Below are 14,944 nucleotides of genomic sequence, written 5' to 3'. Positions count from 1 at the left end.
ACTAATTTATAATAGAACTATAACATAATCACATATAAAGAACAATAACATAATGACGGGATCTTATTAAGTACATAGTCACGTTGTAAGAACCAAAGAAGCACAAAAAGTCGCAAATACAAAACACACCAGCAAAAATGAAAGATAATACAAACACATTGACGGGATGTATAACTATCGAGCCACGTCAAATGGATATCACAGAAAACAAACCAAACACTTTTAAATTTCATCTCTATTCGTATTCGATTATTTGATTGCAATAAATGGAGTTATTAAATGATATTCATGAGCAAATAAGCCCTAATACGGATAAATCAGCATGTGCAATACTGCAAACGTTCCACTGTCGATATAAATCAAGATTTAACATTGCTCTTCGAACAGGGCCAATACGGAAAAAAACAGGGCCAATACAGAAAAAAGCCGGAAAATGCCGTATTGGCCTCTAGGGCTAATACAGGACGTTCACCTCTGGTTTTCAATTTTCTACGGGTCTCGAGGCCAATACAGCAAACATTGAATCTATACCAGTGCTAATACAGAAACAGCCAGTTAATAACACTATAATACATGTAAATGTTTAATTGTGATAAACAATAATGATTGCAATATCTTTACAGACAAGACATGTCGTTTGAAATTTTCTAGTATTTTAATGACAGAGTCATACTGTATCTTTTAAATTGAAAGAAAGACAACCCAAAATAATTTAAGAAAATATACAGATAAAAATATCTGATATGAAAAAGCGTTTTTTTTTTTTTTTTGTATGCATGGACGATGTCAACAAAGATATCAACATTTAATTAAGAAGTATATATATTTAAAGATTCCCCTTTTGGACCGAAATTACTTACAAAAAACAATAAATAGAAATTCTGTATTCTTTTCAAAGATACTTTGATTTTACTGATACATGAATAGGGATATGATAATATTATTGTACAGATGTAATGTCATTTTGGCGGAAGTCATTTAGATATCATTAATGAAATATGATTGAAAAATAATTTGATTAATTGCGTGTTGATGTTTAACCCCATGTGTAACTCTTGTTTTTGTTTTTTTTTTAAGGTAAGTTTTTTTATTGGGAAAGGAACCAAAAGTACGCACAGAATCAACTTCCTCCAGCAGGCAGGAAAAATGGAAATTTCTTATAATTGATTAAAAATAAAACAGTAGCTGCAATGTATGTGATCTAAATGCAATGCAACTAAAATCTCGATTGCGTTGAATTACATGAGTAATACGAAAATTGCTCCAGTTAAGGAATTGTAAGTTGATTTTCAAACAGCTTACAACAAACGTTTTGATTGGTTACCATGGTCTGAATCTATAAATGTTCAACCTATACCATTATTTCGATTTAGGAGAGCACACAAAGACATTTTCCGAAGTTAGAAAAAATGTTGACAGTTAAATTTAAATCAACGACAAAATTGTGTGTTATAATTCAAAAGTGTGCACTTGATACCAGAAAATGTCAAGGTTAATCGTCCTCCGACGACCCGCTGGCCGGATATAACTCTATTGTCTAATGAATGATGTTGTCTTTATTTACATTTTTTTTCAATTGCTCCTAAAACATGCCCGAATGTGGGGCTTTTGCAGTAGGTTGTCAATATACTAGTACTCTAAAATAAACTGTATCCGTATTTCCTGCTTTTATTCATATATTAAATGAATCATGATTAAAAAAAACCCAAATTTTATTCTTCTTAATGTATAAAGAGCCATATATCTTCATGACAGACCTTATGAGTTTGTGACGTCTTTACTGTCTAAAAGTTGGATTTGAACGTCAAGTAAATTTCTATGATAAACTCCAAATACAGGACATAGTTCTTTACCAGAGACAACATTTGCGAAAGAAATATTTGAATAAGGAGCACCCAAATCATGTAACTGAAACGTGTTATTTTGTCTGTCTACAACCAAGACAAAAGTACCATTTTTTTGCAATCCGACATTATTACGACTAAAGAAGATATTGTCCTGCAAGTTTTCCATGTGTTTTGAACGTAAGCAGATGTTATCGTGATCTTCTCCACATCTGGCAAGAGCAAAGGACCAACCATTTCTCTGTACATTTCCAACAAAAAAATCCTTGTCTATTTCACTCCGATCTGCAACTCCAATCTCTAATATCAAATTAGTGAATGATAAAAGTTGATAAATTGTATATTTATAAGCAACTTTGAACCAGACTTTCTTCTTTCCTCCGAAACAGCGGTTTGCGATTACACCACTGTACTTTTGCAGGGACTTATCTCCGCCAGAGGACCGTTTTGGTGTTTTTGAAGAATATCTATTGCTAAGTATACTGTTATCGGTTGACAAAAAACCACGAGAATTTAGTGTAGCTGGGTCAAAATGCATGTCAAAAGCTGGTGCTGGTGCTGAAATATATAAATCATGTGAAGTGAGTTACCGAAATTGCCATCTTGAAATGGGGTTTATTAAGGTGCATGTGGACCCATTGGCTAACATATCTGCATTTTCACCTCAAAATTCACTCTGAGAACAGACGAACTTGTGAATCTGGAAAAGTTTTATGTCATAACATGCCCTTAGGCCTAGCTAGATAGAACGAAAATGCATTGTATGTTTTAGAAATTGAAAACCTTAACTGGATTTTACAGGTTATCTTTTTTCGTCCCTGCAGAAGATGATAAATAGACAAACATTTGAATTTTACTTGATATGGTCCACTCAGATACACATGTACAGTTTAAAATACCAATTATTGTCAGGTATTGAGTAACCATACATACCATAATTAGTAGACTTAATAATAAGGCTGCCTACTCTCACGATATTTTTTTGTCATTTTTATCAAGCACCATTATGATAATGTCAGAATGTTGCATTTATTAGACTCGATGGAAAAAAAATTAAAATAAAAAAAATCCGTTCCTACCTAAACTAACTTTTTTTATGTAACTGGAACCACATATACTATTTATTTGGCCTAATATTTTCTTTACTTTTAAATTGTAACGTTGAATATTTTTTTTATTTTACCTTGACATCCAGCGACACCTAGATTGCAACTTTTCGTTTGATTTTCAGTTCTGGGTAAACATCCTACTGCTACACCTGTGTTTTGCCTGGTCCTATGTTGTGTGTCATTTCCACATAAAACACTACAATCCGACCATTGTGTCCATACTGTCCATACACATGATGACTTATTACCTGTCCCTACAATATATTATAGTACTAATGAATTGGTGTTTTTATAATGGCCCTGTTATATGGCCGAGGTCTGTAATAATGGTCGAGAAAGGCCATTACAGACATCCGAGGCCATTATTACTGACCGAGGACATATAACAGGGCCATTAAAAAACACCCATTTCTTAATACATTTATTAACCAACTGAACAAAAGTATATGACTTGCGTTGCTACCAACTTGATGTACTCTCTTACTCTTTTAATGACAGTTCAGTTTGAAAAAAAAATAATTTGTATTTCATTATGATAAGCCTTTAATATACCAAATATCCAAATAAAGTTGAAAGAAGTTATGTGTTGAAAAACAGGATGAACAGTGATCCCTTTAAATGGTTCTTTTAATGTTTTTTGCTGGTTACTAAATTAAACAAAATACAAAAAGGTATTGTACTTAATTTTATTAACTTAATTAAAAACCGTAACTAGGCTTAATACAGACAAACTGGGCATTAATTCGGGGCCATTAAAGAAAAACAGGGCCATTACAGAAGAAACAGGGCCATTACAGAAAAACAGGGCCATTACAGAAAAAACAGGGCCATTACAGAGAAACAGGGCCAGTACAGAAAAACAGGGCCATTACAGAAAACAACAGGGCCATTACAGAAAATATGTTATTTTTTATAAATAGCCATTTTTGGCAATAATGTACTTAGTTGGTTAATAAATAACTATAATGTATGTAGGAGTAATTTAGTTAAAATGAATCACGTTAAAACAAAGTTGATATTAAGATACAATGAATACAACGTTTTGAATATACTTTTTCATATTATAATAAGCGAATATGCGGACATATCACACAGTTTGAATTAATTACAATGAGTTTGAATATCCCGTTGGTATTATTTGCCTCCCCTCGGTACATACGATAATAAATAAAGTTGGTGTTTTTACTGTCTTCTGATTGGTTAAAATTATTAGTTTTATTTTCAATGTTGTCCATTTTGATGGCGACACGCCCACTCTGACGTTGTGTATTCATACGCCAACATGTGTGTACGTTGTTATTGTTAATAAACATAATATAAAAAGTTCGTTGAGCCTTATTTTTGATAGAAATTTATTTATAATGAATGGCAATAATTTATTTTGATTTTATTGAACCATAAAACTAATTTTTGACTCTTCACATTTTACATAATCCGCTTCGCGGATTATTCAATGTGAAGAGTCAAAAATTAGTTTTATGGTTCAATAAATTCAAAAGAGATAATAGCCATTCATTAAATGTAGCAATAACCCAACAATGGAAAACTTTGATACAAACACAGACAAATTAACTTATTATTGCTTAAATAAAGCAAACTTGTTGCAAATATCAAGGTTTTAGAAAGACTATACACTAAATATCTTCTCTTATAGCACTTTAATTCCAAATCCCCTTTCAACTACGCGTTCTTATATATGTATGTGGCTAGCTACCCTAAGTTTGTCATCGAAATATAAGCATTGAATTTCTCTTGACTACTCGAACACACATTTGTCTCGTTATAAAACAAATCACAGATTCAGTTCCCAAATTTTACTGTCATGCTGAAATTGCAGCTCTTGTTGTCCACACAAGTCAATAGGGCAATTGAATGATCATTTTTCTAACGAACATACAAGAGTAATGCCGCTTTCTGCAATTCTGTCAATTTGAAAAAAATATATATGTTTTAATAAAAAAACATTTTTATTTCGAATGACACATTTAATTACTGTAGGTGTGTGTCACTGTTAAACCCACAATTCCACTAAAGTCCACAACACCGCTTAAGTCCACAAAATTACCGCTTAAGTCCACAAAATTACCGCTTAAGTCCACAAAATGACCTCCGCTAAAGTCCACAAGAAAACACAGTTAAAGTCCACAATAACAAGTTCCACATAGGTGGAATTTTCGGGGGACGCTTCACATCGAGTTCTTACCGGGAATTGTTTCTATTTAAAGAATTGATCACTACATTTACATGTATGTATACAAATTAATACACCTTACACAAGTGTCGTAATCCTGTTACACCGTAGGTTAGTACTTACTTTCCGGTATTGTTTAAGGAAGTCCGATATCTTTCTAACGCGCAGACAAAAATAAGTTGTTACTTTCTATAAGAAGTATTAATAAGGTGTAGGTTTACAAAAAAAATTGCAAACATTGTACAAAGTAGACAATTATTAACCAACTAAGTACATTACTGCCAAACATGACTATTTATTAAAAATTACATATTTTCTGTAATGGCCCTGTTTCTCTGTATTGGCCCTGTTTTTTCTGTAATGGCCCTGTTTTTCTGTAATGACCCTGTATTAATGCCCAGTTTGTCTGTATTAAGCCCAGTTACGGTTTTTAATAAAGTTAATAAAATTAAGTTGTAAAGAGTATAATACCTTTTTGTATTTTGTTAAATTTAGTAACCAGCAACAATCATTAAAGAGTTATAAAGAACCATTTAAAGGGATCACTGTTCATCCTGTTTTTCAATACATAACTTCTTTCAACTTTATTTGAATATTTGGTATATTAAAATCTTTATCATGGTGAAGTACAATTTTTTTTTCAACTAAACTGTCATTAAAAGTGTAAGAGAGTACATCAAGTTGGTAGCAACACAAATCCTATACTTTTGTTCATTTGGTTTATAAATGTATTAAGAAATGGGTGTTTTTATAATGGCCCTGTTATATGTCCTCTGTCAGTAATAATGGCCTCAGATGTCTCGGCGTTGCCTCGGGCCATTACAGACTTCTTCGACCATTAGTACAGACCTCGACAATATACATGTAACAGGGCCATTATAAAAACACCCATTCATTAATACTATAATAAAAGACAGAAAATCTACATATATTGTTACATACGAGTATTCCTTGACCAAATATGAATCTTGTTAATACGTGTAAAATGCTTTGGAAAATTATGTTAGATGGTTGGATACCTGTGTATCGTTCAATCAAAAATAAAATAAGAAACATTATTGCTCCTGGTTTATGTTGATGATAAAACCTTTAACTATAATAACTTAAGCGAAACAGCATGATGGTTTGATATGTATTTTGGTTTTGAACTTATAACAAGCACACATGTTTGACACCGCTGATGTCAATTAAACATTGTAATATGTTTATTTATAAGCAAATGCGTATTCTGTTGCATTAAAAAATAAAAAAATAAAATACACCAAGAAGCAAACCAAACTTTAAGCATTATTACTTCGTACCATTTCAAAATATTCATGCACAAGAATTTTCAAACGTTACACCATTATTTCCAAAAAGCTATTGAAGTAACCCTTAGTCTTAATATATTTATAAACTTTACCATTCCCTGGCGATATACTGTACCCAATATCATCATCTTGGATTTTCTTCCTGAGTACAGCGAAGACTATTATTGCAAATACAACACCACCAAATATAATACCGAGCAGAAAAGATGCGATATGCTTGCAAGTCTGATATTTTGCAGTTTTATCCTTCTTGTCCTTTTTATTTTGAGTTTTTCTTGGAAATGAAGCATATGCATAACTTCGTTCTTGTTCAAGATCAATGTTTTCCATGTCATATAAAGGACTACAATAAGAATGCTCAGACTTTTGTGACGCATGGAAAGTTCCAATTGCGTTTATTTCTAAAATAGGTTCTCCTTGTCTACTTTCTTTGCTTTCAACGCTTCGTGGTTGGGAATTGTCTCCAATTTGTGATTTTTTCAAGATATCATATGACTTGTCTTGTTCACATGTACTATTTAACGTTTCATAACCTGGAATCTCTTTTACTTTAATGTCGTTTTGTCCTATATTACCACAAGCTTTGCTCATGGAACTTTGTTGTGTGAAATACTCTCCTTTCTCTTTATTTTGCAATGTATCATATACGTTTTGGCATTGACTAGGTTTACTATTTAGTCTTTCATACGGAACGCTTTCGTCGGTTTCCTTTTTACTGTGGTTCAATATCTTGCTGCATTTGCTCTTTTCCTTCGAGTTTTCTACAATCTGTGCATTTTGTAAAGTATCGTAATTGCGGTTATAGTCCGATTTACTTTCCTTTTTCAATCTCTCATACATCTGAATACTATTTGATTGATTTATAGGTGAGCCCAAGGCAGCCATTTTATACTACGGACCGTTTTTTAGTTTTCAGATAAATGTTACAGCTTGTATCAAATACACATATGCAGTACGTCTCTTTAATGCAGATTTATTACATATATATATATATATATATACATGTATATATTTATACTCAGGTTCTTTAACCACAAAGGAAATTCTTTTCTGTATCGTGTATAGTTGTTCACGGATACATATTTTAATAACAGAAATAACGATTGTTTGATTTCGTGTTCACATTTAAACTGGGTTAATTTCATTGGCCAATTCGTTTGACGTTTTTTTACAAGGATATAACTGATATGATCAATAAATGAGCTGCCGTGAACTTTGTGGTGTACTCTAAGGCTATACGACAATTTTCCATCCATTGAAACATAAATCAACTTTGTTTCAAGCTTTAGAATCTATCTGAGAGAAGAACGAAAGAAAAATAAGGTAGTACTTTGTACTACGTACCAATGTTAGCCATTTTGATATCAACTTTCTATCTCATAAGCTGTCAGTAAGTTTATTTCAGTTAGTTTTCAAAACATGTTTGCCCTATAGAGATGATGTTTTTACGCTTTTATCTTCACTGGTACAACTTCAATTGCATAAGGACACAAAAATATGAAAATTACACATATCATTTGTCAAAGTATAGTTTTGTGGTTTCTCTGATACAAAACAAATTGGATAACTATATGTGGTGAGTGAAGTGATTATAGGTTGCACTTTGTAAATACAGCTGTTTCTAAAAACACACCTCTTTTGGGGAATCTTGAATATTCATAGAAAATTAATTTTGTTTACATGCTGGTTCCCAGTTATGCTCTCTGTGTTCCATCTCACAGAGACATAATTTGAATGTTACCAGTAAATAAACATGTGCATATTGTTTACATTGAAATATGTGGTAACCTTTCATTCGAGGTAGGAGTAGTTAAGAAAATTAGTGTTAGTTTAAACTCTAGAAGTTCAGGGCATATAAACGTTGAAAATATGCCGCACAGCCCTATATTTTGACCTTTGAAAAAACTTGTGGTGCATATGAACTTTCAATTCTAGGATAAGATTTTTTTCAAAACTTCATAGTAAAAGTGGAACAGTTTTAGCCGTAAAAGGAGTTCCTATGATAAATGCATTGTCAATATTTACAGAAATGCAACCTATAAGGTGCCCCTGTCTATCTGAAAGGATTAACATGAATATTACCACATTTACATGGGTTACTGGTAATGTTAATTTTATGTCAAACTTTTTCATTATGACTTTCAACATAAATCAATCAGATCAGTGAGTTAAGCAAAATAGTTCAGCGTGTGTACTCTTGTTAAAATTCTCAGCATATACATGTTATCAAAATTCAGTTAAGAAGCTGAACTCTTTTCTAAAGACTTCATAATATTGTATTGGACAAAAGATCGTAGACAGGTATGGACAGTTTACACGATATACACCTATGTTATCGTCTAGCTACATGTAGAACGCATGCATTTTTAATCCAAAATGGAAAAACAAAGTAGCCCTCGAATTACTTCTCTAATTTTTAAATATTTGTCAATGATTGGATTAGGGTTAACAGAAAATGAAACAAAAGGAAAAATTGCAGTAACTAAGATGGAATCATTACAAGAACTTGTTTATGTATAAATAATATAATGAGGGAAACCCCAGTACATTTTTGCATTAAAAAATATAAATAAAGATACAAGCAAACGAAATCATTGTTTTGATATTGAGAGTTAAGGTCTACTTTATGCTCGTTAGTAGTTTTATCTTTTTTTTTAATTCACATTTCTGAGTATTTTAAAAGTCTAACAGATATGGATTAATTTGTATTAACAATTTGATATTATTAAGATTTTATGTTTTCATATCCAAAAAAGTCTCTTTTTGGTCAAATATGGCCGCTATCTCTAACAAATCGTATTTGTTATTACTAAATGATTACATTAGATGTATGTTTCATTATAATACGTTATTCTGATTGGCTACACTGCAATCTCGCGTTATTCCTTAATCAACTTCATTACGCAATAAAATATATCATTCATGATGACATGAGGTCCCACAATAAAGTGTACCGGTAAATTGAATAAAAACTTGATTAAAATCGTGTTTTTATTATACTAGCTAAAAAATGTAATTATAAGTATTGAATGCTTCTTTTTGTAACTTCATAGGGTTGTAAAAGCTATGACCGTGCGCACATTTTTAAAATTAAGCGCTTTCGCGTTTCATACAAAATGTACTTCAGTCAACGCTTTTACACCCAAATGAAGTTACAAAAAGATTAATTAAATTTTTAAATGACACATACTTTCACAAACATATGTTTAGTCATAGAATATACCTTCATTAATGTTTTTTTAGATACAATTCAAATTCAAACTTTAAAAGAGTAAATCAAAGATTTGGTACCACATGGGTTGGTATCGCTGCTGAAAGAGGCAAGTTTCCTAGGGGTACCATCCGTCAAGACATTTTAATTTCAAAGAAATACCCTCAATAACAAGTATTGAGTTACCAAGAGAGAACAAAAAACCAAAACAAAACAACAAAAAACAAAAAACAAAAGCGTAAAAAAAAGTTTGATCAACAAGAAAATCAAAAAGCCCTAAACATGATTTTCAAATTGACAGTTTAAGAACAACTGTCTAAATTATGTTTTTATATAGATTTCTAGTACTGTTTTCTCATACCTTGTTACACTTTTTTTTATTTCATTTATCAAAAATATATGTAAAAATCATAAACTAAACACAGTTCCAAGTATAAAGTTTGAATCAGCAATTAACTTAACCATTATTTTCTATTTCCAGGAATATATTACTTTAGCTTTATTTGGCATGACTTTCGGAATTTGGGTCCTGAACGCAATATTTTGTTTTTTTTTAAACTATGTCGATTTGGGAGTCACTGATAAGTATTTTATAAACGAAAAACGCTTCTACTGTATACGCAATCTTATTAACATAAAGATCCCGTGTCCAAGCTGTGCGAGGGGCCTCGGTAGCCGAGTGGTCTAAGTAGTTACTATTATTGACACTAGCCAGTAAATACTGATGTTGTGAGTTCGAACCCCGCTCGTGCGGGTGCACTCGACTCTAATTGACTAGGATTGTCAGTTTTCCTAGCGAAGGTCTGGGTTTTTCTCCGAGCACTCCATCTTTTACCGACAATAAAAACTAGTCGCCACGAAATAGTCTAAAAGCGGTGCTCAAAAGTGGCGTTAATACACAACAAACCAACAAAAGAAAAATGCAAGTTGTGCGTTTAAGGATCTGAAGCTTTGCTCTACTCTCTGTTTGTAAAGACCGTTCGGGATCTTTTGGTTTTATGGAATACAAACACATCTACAAAAATTTGAAGGCTGAATTATCAATGGCTGATGTTATAACTAGCCGAACAGAAAGTAAACAGTGTGTTGTTAGATCCTCGTAAGCGTAACCTAGACACAGGATATTTATTTAAATCAGATTGGTGTACACGATTTTAATCCTGGTACCTATGATTTGTCAATTTAGATACCCCAGCGGAGTTTTTCCTCCTTTTGTCTTTCATTTATGATACATACTTTATAAAATGCCAGTTGCTTCGATATTTTTGATTCCGGTTTCCCGTCATGATTTCATGGATATATGGTTGCTGCTTACAAAGTAAAACCAATAATTAGTCAAAAGGATAATATTTAAATTCATTTATCTCTTGAATGTTGCATCGACACCACCACGATTGTCTAACCGTTATAGAATATGTATATATGTTCCCATGTCGTAACCACTTTTTTGTACTCTTTTTCCTTGATTAATACATCATCGAATGAAACGTACGGTATACCAAATTTATATTTACTATTAATAACATGACATGTGCCATAGAAAAACAGGAACGTTTTCCCATTGGAGCTCCATTAGTCACCTTATACATGTTATATATTGTTTGATAACTTGGTTTAATTTCTCTTTTTGTATTCGTATAACCTGTATTTATGGTTTTCATGTTTGAATGGTTCAACACTAGTCTAGTCATTTTTGGGGCCCATTATAGCTAGCTGAAAGGTGTGAGCCAATGCTACGTGTTGAAGGCCGTACTTTGAATGAACTATAATGGTTACTTTTCACAAATTGTGAGTTGGATGGAGAGTTTTCTCATTGGAACTCATACAGCATCTTCTTATATCTATTACTATTTATACTTACAAATAATGTCTTTTAAAACTATACTATCAATTTACGAACTAAAATGTCTCCCTGAACACTATATCTCAAACACCAACAACATTTTTAAATTTCAAATCCCTATTTTCTAGGAAGTGACCAATAGGCATGCTCAGTCATTTTATGTAGTTCTTAAAATGCTTTTGCAAACATCTAAATAATTGTCAAATATTTCTACAATCTACATTGTAGCTGCGAACATACATTATATTCTAGATTTTCCTGCAATCTTACTGCAAACATATGTTGTTTCTGCAAACTGCCCGCAATTAAGCTAGACTCAAACATCTGCAAGCATTATTCTAAAGGTTCCTGCAACCCTTTTTTTGCAGCGTTACAGATCCGCAGCAAACATTACAGTTTTGTAAGGGTTAAACAACCATGTTCACACCGCTGTCGGCCAATCAAACAATTTTAAAGGTATATTTATAGCCAAAACTTATTCGGCTTCATGAAAATTAAAAACAAAAACAAAAACAAGGAACAAACCAAACTTATAGCATACTAACAACATACCATTTTTAATTTTCACAAGAATTCGAAATAATTCACAACCCGAAGGACAAATGAAGGACTACTGAAAGAACCAGAAGTCTAATAATGTATACATATTTAAATTTGAATTTCCTACGAACGCAGTTTATTTGCACTAAACATATAACAATGTGGTCATTTTCAAAGTAAATTGATTTTAATCTCAAATGGTCAAATAAAGGCAACAGTAATATACCGCTGTTCAAAATTCATTAATCGATTGTGAAAAAAATAATTCCGGGTAACAAACTAAAACTGAAGGAAACACATCAAATATAAGAGAAGAACTATGACACAACAGAAACACAACACTAAAATGTAGCACACACAGAAACGAACTATAATATGACAATGGCCATTTTTCTGAAAGGATATTTTAAGAAAAAAAATGGTGAGCTGAGCCTGGTTTTGTGGCTAGCCAAACCTCCCGCTTTTATGGCTATGCTAAATATAACATTAAAATGACAACATTACATGACAGGACTACAATACAAAAAAAAAAAAAAAAATGGGAGAACATAAAGGACACAGAAACACACGCATAATAGCTATCAAAAGGTGCCATGTTTATAATTTAATACGCTAGACGTGCGCCTCGTCCACACAAGACAAACAAGTGACGCTTAGATAAAAAAAAAGAGTACAAAGTTAAAGAGCACTGAGGACCCAAAAGGTTGTGCCCAATCCCAAACCAATACCAATACCAAAACGACCGTTTTCTTAAATCACCAGAAAAGCCAAAACCTGAAGACGCTATTTTTTAGAAATTTTAAATTCATTCCTGTCTTAGTGTTTTTTTCCAGTGCAGGTATTTGTTAAACATTCACAATGAATATGTTTATTCAATACATGTTTATTGTTTCTTAATATTTTGAGTAATTCATTTTAAGGCACTTTTTTATATTGACAATTTTTTTCCGTTAAGAAGATGTTTTCAATAAAGTTTTTATAGTTCATGTTTTGTGTTTGTTTGTAAGTGTTTTTTTTTCTCATTGAAATACAACCGGAGATGTTCTGCAAAAGTGAAGGATTTTGTAATTTGCAGTGAAAATAATTTGATCGTGTATAGACTAATTCATAATAACACTTTAAAACAAAACATTTTAGTAATTGAAGTGTGAATTGCGTGATTGTGTATTAAAAATTGATTATTGGTGTATGCACGTCAATATTTTCTCTCTGTGAGCCTATGATAGTCCTTAGTGTTCTGTATAGTTTGACTACGTCACAAAGTAACAGGTGTTATAATGCCGTTATTTAGATACCAATTTGGAATAAATACGTCGTATATACTCCGGCAGTTATACTGACATCTCTATGTTGTTATCCAACCCCAAAACTCGACACGTTTGTAATCCGTAATATATATATATATACATACATATACACAAATGTACATTATTGTTTGTTTATTTTTATATATATATTTTTTTTTCAATTAAGATAACACGTTCGGTTCTAGGTCCCTCAAATTTCGTGAAAGTATACTCTATACTCCAGTCTACTGCCTCCATGATGGATTTCATAGACGAAACCGTTAACAGGGGTTACGAAGGGCCAATAGCTCTTGTACTATAAGCTTTAATATACCTTTTCCTGTCATTTTATGCTGATTGAATAGTTTGGACAATCCAATTCGAAATTGTCTGGCTTGAAACTGGTTTATACTGACTGTTTACACTTAAAAACAATTCACTATTACTTCAGTCACAATTACGGAAGTCATCTCTCATTTTCAAATAATAACGCCATGACCTTTTCGGATTCAATAATTTGTTGTCCTTAAAAATTGTAACACATATTTTTGAACCAGTATGTTCAGGACGATCCTGTTTTGAAAGGCCTTCTCTAATGAAAAATAAACAGCAGTAATATGTACACTAATCATACTAATATTACCATCTCCTAATCTCAATGCTTGAAGATCACTTCACAGGCTGAAAGTAGCAATAACAATAAGAAATTAGTTTTTCTAGTAACACATTTTAAAGCACTGTTTTTCATTGGTTCAAACGGAATTTTTTCAACATTTCTAAACTTTCAGAAGATCCCATTCTGGAATAAGTTTAATTTAGGGGGTCTTGAATTCAAAACACCTGTTAAAAGTCTTTCTTATTATGTATGTATGTTGGCCTACAGAATTTTGTCTATAGGTGGTAAGACTGTAGATATCCAGATATATTGTTCTATATTTAAGTCCACTAGTAAACAGACTTGTCAAAAAATCTGCTACCTTTGTCAAAGAGGGAGTAAAGGTGTCAATTTTCCTTTTATAACACAAGCTACATAATGTTTTGAATAAGCCAGAGTAATCTTTTTGAATTCCTGCTCTCTATGAGGCAGATAGTAATTGTCGCGTGTCTTAAAAAAAAAACCTCTATTTTTAAAGAGTATGTTGATATAGGCCATACATTTAGATTGAATATTTCTGGATTAGGTGATATATCTTTGATTTTGGCTGGCGTAAAAGATTGCTATTAGTTACACCTTTATGGGGTGAGAGCGATGCTTGCAGGAATCACTATATGGAATTTACTGACACCATATATATTATATTAGGTCACAAGCACATTATGTAACGAATTTATCTTACAGACTATCATGTGGTATTTAGACCAGTGGCCTATCAAAGTGATCAAGTCTTCAATACCGTTAGTATTCAGAACCAGCTACTTCATGGTCCCTTCAGAAAAAAAATCAAGCAGTAACAACTTTAAATGTGCTTTTGTGGTTAAGTTAATCCATTCCAATTTATATTTTATAGTGTGTCTTTCTATGTTGTGATGTTACACTATTGTTTCAGACAAGGGAGAAGGTTTGGTATCATTTAAACGTTTCATCCCGCTGCAATTGTTTGCATCTGTCC

General features: G+C 32.1%; 1 protein-coding gene across 1 annotated transcript; it reads right to left on the bottom strand.

Annotated features, from left to right (window-relative positions):
- Window positions 1–570: 570 nt before the first annotated feature.
- On the bottom strand, window positions 571–7,435 carry LOC143044778 (uncharacterized). The gene is made up of 3 exons (XM_076216940.1): window positions 6,547–7,435; window positions 3,028–3,207; window positions 571–2,402 (listed from the first exon to the last, which is right to left on the bottom strand). The coding sequence occupies exons 1-3, from the start codon at window positions 7,337–7,339 to the stop codon at window positions 1,759–1,761; spliced, it is 1,617 nt and encodes a 538-aa protein (XP_076073055.1). The 5' UTR covers window positions 7,340–7,435; the 3' UTR covers window positions 571–1,758.
- Between the last annotated feature and the right edge of the window lie 7,509 nt (window positions 7,436–14,944).

Source organism: Mytilus galloprovincialis, chromosome 9, assembly GCF_965363235.1.
Source record: "Mytilus galloprovincialis chromosome 9, xbMytGall1.hap1.1, whole genome shotgun sequence".
Taxonomy (NCBI): Eukaryota; Metazoa; Mollusca; class Bivalvia; order Mytilida; family Mytilidae; genus Mytilus; species Mytilus galloprovincialis.
The sequence above is the reverse complement of the archived record's forward strand: the minus strand, read 5'-3'. Positions and strand labels throughout refer to the sequence as shown.

What these genes read in the sequence shown, in the direction of transcription:
- LOC143044778 (XM_076216940.1), bottom strand. Translation starts at nt 7,339, where the DNA reads ATGGCTGCCTTGGGCTCACCTATAAATCAATCAAATAGTATTCAGATG. An exon ending in CAGTATATCGCCAGGGAATG is followed by an intron (nt 3,208 to 6,546) that starts GTAAAGTTTATA and finishes AATATATTGTAG; the next exon opens with GGACAGGTAATAAGTCATCA. An exon ending in AGGTGTCGCTGGATGTCAAG is followed by an intron (nt 2,403 to 3,027) that starts GTAAAATAAAAA and finishes TATATATTTCAG; the next exon opens with CACCAGCACCAGCTTTTGAC.